This window comes from Pygoscelis adeliae, unplaced genomic scaffold (assembly GCF_000699105.1).
Source record: "Pygoscelis adeliae isolate BGI_AS28 unplaced genomic scaffold, ASM69910v1 Scaffold75, whole genome shotgun sequence".
NCBI lineage: Eukaryota > Metazoa > Chordata > Aves > Sphenisciformes > Spheniscidae > Pygoscelis > Pygoscelis adeliae.
The window spans coordinates 1,746,738-1,752,629 of record NW_008824772.1 but is presented as its reverse complement, the minus strand read 5'-3'; the positions used below and the strand labels follow the sequence as shown (position 1 = coordinate 1,752,629).

At 36.7% G+C, this 5,892-nt stretch overlaps 1 protein-coding gene across 1 annotated transcript in view; it reads left to right on the top strand.

Annotated features, from left to right (window-relative positions):
* The first annotated feature begins 4 nt into the window (after window positions 1–4).
* PSMD12 (proteasome (prosome, macropain) 26S subunit, non-ATPase, 12) overlaps window positions 5–5,892 on the top strand; it is an 8,964-nt gene continuing 3,076 nt past the window's right edge. Inside the window, exons 1-7 of the mRNA XM_009323776.1 lie at window positions 5–115; window positions 1,515–1,574; window positions 1,820–1,948; window positions 3,327–3,434; window positions 4,399–4,503; window positions 4,936–5,085; window positions 5,242–5,376. Coding sequence (XP_009322051.1) covers window positions 5–115; window positions 1,515–1,574; window positions 1,820–1,948; window positions 3,327–3,434; window positions 4,399–4,503; window positions 4,936–5,085; window positions 5,242–5,376 — 798 coding nt within the window. The remainder of the gene's footprint in view (window positions 116–1,514; window positions 1,575–1,819; window positions 1,949–3,326; window positions 3,435–4,398; window positions 4,504–4,935; window positions 5,086–5,241; window positions 5,377–5,892) is intronic.

The following is a 5,892-nucleotide window of genomic DNA, read 5'->3' as shown; positions in this document are numbered from 1 at the left end:
GGAGATGTCGGGGTGCACCCCCGCGGGTGAGGGGATGGGGAGGCCCGAGTCTACCAGAAGGGTCGTGGCTCTTCCCTGCTGCCACTTCCCGCGTGGAGCGTGGCTGGGCAGACCCGTAGGTGCTTGTTCACCCTAGGACTGCTGTGTGCGGAAGCGGCCTTCCCGTAGTCGGTCCCGTGTCGGGTCAGACAGGCAGCGGTTTGCATCCTTCGACCTCGGTTATGTAGGTGCCCCAAAAGACTGGGGTGGAGGGCCGGAGCCATGGCAGGCTGATAGGGTGCCTGGCATCCGCTGAGCAAGCATGAATGTGCACCCAGCCATAGATGACCACAGAGTGTCTTGCTGATGGGATCGTAGCGGTAACCACGCATTTGGTGTATCTTAAGGTTTCTTTCATGGACTTGTTCTGTAGCGCAGAGATTCTCATGCATATCAGACCTCAGAACAGACAGATTGGATTTGCTGTTACATTCTTTCCCCAAAGGATGACACCTGATTTTTTACATGCTGCAAATGCTCTGCTCGAGCCATGTGTCTTGTGATGGACATGTTGTACTATATAGCACATTGTAGGATTCTGAAGGCAGTAGCTTTAAGATAAGTAAATCGCACCTTACACTGTCTTAAGACTGTGTTGTATGGAGAGTAGGCACAGGTGTTTATCCCACGGGCATAGCTCTGTGTAGGTATGGACACCAGGACCATGTTTCATTGCTGTATAACATGTAGATTTTGTGGCGGTAGGAGCACATCTTTGACAAACCATTGTATGTAGTTTAAAAGATTTCAGTAGGGTGGGTACGTTTTAGAAACTAATTTAATTTTCTTTTTTTTGTTACTAATTTTCTAGTTTCTAACCTTTTTTTGCAGCCCCACAGTTGCCACTGGCTGTTACAAATTCTCCCATACTAACATTTTTTTGTAAGATATTTGCTAGGAATTACAACTTCGATGTAAAAGTACATTGTGGTAGCTTTAACTCCTCTAAACAAAGGCAATACAGTTCTCAAAACCCAAAAGGCAGGACTATTGTAATTCCATGCTTGGACTGTAAAGCATATAGTTTATGCTTTCTGTAATATGCTGTAATTAAGATATGATGAATGTGGATGAAAGTAATAGTAAAACAGTTTTTTGGCCAAGGTATCTAATTGCATGTGTGTTCTCACTTAAAGCTTTGTTTTGGCTAGGAAAGAAATCAGTCATCCATCTAGCTCAGTGAATGTGAGCTAACCAAACCTGTCTGAAACTTGCTAGGTCTCTCGCTCAAGACAGACAATTTATAGCATGTATTGGGCAAAAATGGAACTAGTACCTTTCCAGTTTAATCTGTGTGTAGAACCATATATTTAAAGTTAGTGCTATGTATGTTTCTTTTTTAAGAAATAAAATACTTAAAAATTAGTGTACAGGCTAGTCTACGTTTTTTACTTACATGAGAATTAGAGCTACTCTCAATTTAAACTGAGTTGTATTCTTCACTCATGGTGGTAATTCTTTGCCTATCACATTAGGAAGGAAGATTGCAAGAAGTAATTGAAAACCTTCTTTCCTTGGAAAAACAAACACGAACGGTAAGTAGCATATGGTGTGCAACATTTATGCCGGGTTGTCCTACACACCCCCTTGTTCCACTGCATTAAATTGATGAAGGGAATTGGAGTATCAGTCTTTCTCTTTTGTTGTTCTTTTCTTTAAAAAGAAAATCAATGAGGCTAGATATAATCAGTTCTTTTCCCCTTGTGTAATAGAAGTGCAAGTGATGGAGGTCTGATGTGTTTATCCCATCACTGCTATGCTGTTTGTTTGTTTGTTACAGGCATCTGACATGGTCTCCACATCCCGTATCTTAGTTGCCATAGTGAAAATGTGTTACGAAGCTAAAGACTGGGATGCTCTTAATGAAAATATTATTCTTCTATCAAAGAGAAGAAGTCAGTTAAAACAGGTGAATTTAATCCTTTGAAACAAAAAATAAAATTATATTTGGAGCTGTATTATGTATCTGATTCCCCCTTGTGTGTATGGACTTTCCTGACTTTGTAGCACCTGCCTGAATATATTGTAATTAGCTTCTGTTGACATTTTTTGGTAGGCATAATGAAAGCCAATAATGAAACTGATGTCTGGAATTAGTCTGTCTTCACCTGGTGCCTGAGCTCCGTGTGGTCCAGCTTGCCATTCTTGGCAACACAACTGTGACTTTTCTGCTTTCAGTGCATACCAGTGCTTTTAGATGGTAGTTCATCTTTATACTCTTCTACAGTCTGTATTGTAGACATAATCTTAATTTTTCATGTTCACATGAGGTGTACATTAAACAGAGTTGTTGCAATTTATTGTGATCAAATAAGGTGTATGCTTTACATGCTTGCTTTTGAAACTGTCATATTCTGGAATTCAGTTCTGTCTGAGAAATCGGCTATCAGGATAGCTGAAAGCACTTGCATTTAAGAAGGTACAAAGTTTATTGCACTGTGTGTTTAGTTTGACTTAATTAGAAGTTAGCAACAGGTAATTTTAATGGCATCATTGCTTTAGGAAGAAAAAGGTTACCTACTTTTTAATGTGCAGAAACATGAGGAGTTTGTATACAAGTAGAGTACAGTTTAGTTCTCTAACTTGGACAAACTGTGGCTGAAGACTCGGGTCATTTCAGCTGAATTTTCTTCTCGAGGAAGAAGTTTCTAGAAGTTTCATTGTTTTTTTTTTTTTTTAGAAGTAGGTAATTTAATAATAATTTTAACAGCTTTGTCAGCATTGTTACCAGAAGAACATATTCCAATACCTGTGCTTCCCAGTGAAGGATGCTAGCTTATTAGTGCCTGTTTGGGAATATGCAGAGATGGAAAAGCATCAGTCAGAAATAATTACGCCTCTTCCTTCCCTTCCTCAAAAATCTACAGGTGTCCTAAAGAGAAGGGCTAGTGCACACACTGAAGAGAAGATGTACCTTCCCTTTAGCTACGCAGGTCTTAGGGCAAACAGATAGGTCTTGTCAATCCATGTGAGAATCGTGTGGATTTGGCAGAAGAGGAGTACTACTTTTCAAGAGAGAACCTCATGGGATGAATGATTTTGAATATCATTGGAAAAACTGAGAAGAAAGAAATGACAGAACAGCATCGCATTTGACTTCTAGCATCAGTTGCTAGCATCATTTTACACATTTTTATGAATCAAAGTGATTAGATGTATCTTGCATGCTTTTTGTTGAGTCTCTTTAGTTTGATATGAAACTAGTACTTATCTATGAGTGTTATAGTTTGAATGCATTTGAGAAATCTAAAAACACAGTATGTTTTTCTTTTCTGTTATTGTACTAGGCAGTTGCTAAAATGGTCCAGCAGTGCTGCACTTATGTTGAAGACATCACAGACTTACCAGTCAAACTGCGCTTAATTGACACGTTGCGTATGGTTACAGAAGGAAAAGTAAGATTTTGTTTTAAGACTGAATGTCTAAAAGGTAGAATAAAAATGTTCACCTTCTTTAAAAGCATAGCTTCTTAACATTATTTTTTAATGTTGTTCAAATAAGAGCAAAAGTATATTTTTAAATTAACCTGAGAAGTCAAGTAGTGTATTTCTTGCCAAAAGACTGCAAATATTTTCCAGATTTCATATTTAAATAATTTGCTGAAACACTAGTCATATGTCCATGATGTAGATATTTGGATGTATTATTAATATAATTAGTAATACATTTCAAAGTTCTAAAATGCCATTTATTTTTCACTTTTTAAAATGTTATGTATTTGAATTTGTTAGAGGAACTGGCAAGTTTAGTTTAATTTCTCCTGGGCTTAACAAGGTGTTAGGTACAGTTACAGTAACCAGAGGGTGATATCAAAGCATTATAGTAAGTTAATTATTTACATAATGTTCCTTTTACTTTAAGAAAATAAAAAATTCTGGATTAAGACAAATTTGTGTTCATGTTGCGGCTTTTGCCTGTTAAAAGTTAGTCTAAATTGTTACTAATCAAGTATTGTTGATTTATGGATGGTTAGGAGTGAGTGAAATAATGCAAACGGTAGTACTTAGTACACGTTAACCATTAAAGTCATAGCGTCGTACCTGTTTCAGTGTATTTTAGCAGACAAAATAATACTTCATTCACAGTGCACATCCTTTTATGTTTGCTTAAAGAATGGTAGACTAATTTAGACTCTTTTTTTTTTTAATGTTAATTTGGTCCAAATACTTCCGGTGTGTCAACTATCCATCATATTTTATCTGTGTATGTTGTGGATAGTATCAGTATAGTGTATAGATACACAAGGAATTAACTGGTTGTATGAAAACATCAAATACATGTCTTAGTGGGGTTGTGGTCTTAGAGTTTGCACTCTTCTTCAGAAAATTGCAATGTTTAAACTACTACTTCTGATTTCAGATATATGTGGAAATTGAACGTGCTCGCCTGACAAAGACACTTGCAACAATAAAAGAACAGAATGGTGAAGTGAAAGAGGCTGCCTCGATTCTGCAAGAATTGCAGGTAACATGCCATGTAACTCAAAATTGCGTCAGCAATAAAAACTGATTCTGACTGCTCTTAGATTATTGTTTAGAAACTTAATTCGGTACATCTGCAGAAATGCCTGGAATGAGATTAACTGTTATTAGTGAAAGTGTAATTCAGTTTTAATTGCTTTTGTTAGTCTCATGGTTAGGTTACATAGAATTATTTCCCATTTGGAAAACAGATTTCAATTTTCTAGGTAGTGCATTGAGTTTAGTGGATCCTTCCGGTGTAAGTGGGGGCTATAATGTCAAATTGAATAACCTTTTCTCCGTTTTCACTTGCTCTGGAATAGCTGTTTTTCCTGTTGTTCTGTTTTGTTCTCTCCCTTCGCCCCCTCTTCTTGCACAGTTAAGACTTCACTTGATTTGACTTTGACAGTGTTAAATAGTTACATTTTCATTTTAGGTGGAAACCTATGGTTCAATGGAAAAGAAAGAACGTGTAGAGTTTATCTTGGAGCAGATGAGACTCTGTCTAGCTGTAAAAGACTATATTCGGACTCAAATTATCAGCAAAAAAATTAATACAAAATTTTTTCAAGAAGAAAACACAGAAGTAAGTCATTGGAGGATTTCTCTCCCCCCCCTTTTAATCTGACGTGCCTCTCCATGTCCAAGTGTATTTGAATCCCTGTGTTTTCTGGTATCCAGTTGGATTTCATTTACTTGATTCATGGAGCTGTATTAATTTTACTGTTTGATACTGTTTCAGAAACTAAAGTTGAAATACTACAACTTAATGATCCAGCTGGATCAACATGAAGGCTCCTACCTCTCCATCTGTAAGCACTACAGAGCCATTTATGATACTCCATGTATCCAGGCTGAAAGTGAAAAGTGGCAGCAGGTAAAAAAACATTGCATAAACAATATCTGTATTTTCATGTGGCAAATACCCATTTCATTACCAGATCAATTTACAGCAAATTAAATAGCTCATCAGTCTGTGTTCTTAGGGTTTTTTAATGGCTATATTAACAAATTGGTTAGTTGAAAACAGATATAATAAAGTTGATTTCAAATGAATATTTATAACTAACATCTTCACTATATTGTCTTTGAAATCTTGAGAATGTCTTGTCTGTTTTATAAAAGTGCAGAAATTAGAAAAAGCTGCGCAAGTGTGGTCTAAATGATACTGTTGTGTATGCAACACAAATGTGACGTATTTGAAAAGATTTTTTTTCATGTATTTATTTTAAATACTAGAATTTTAGTTAACCTGACTCAATTTAAATCTGTCACTGTGAATGAGGGTTCATTTCTGCAAGATGACATCAATTTCACCTGAACTTCTAATACGCTGGGCTTAAGCCTTTTACGTGTTAAATTCTAAGCTCTGTGGGCAGTGTTTTTCATTGTT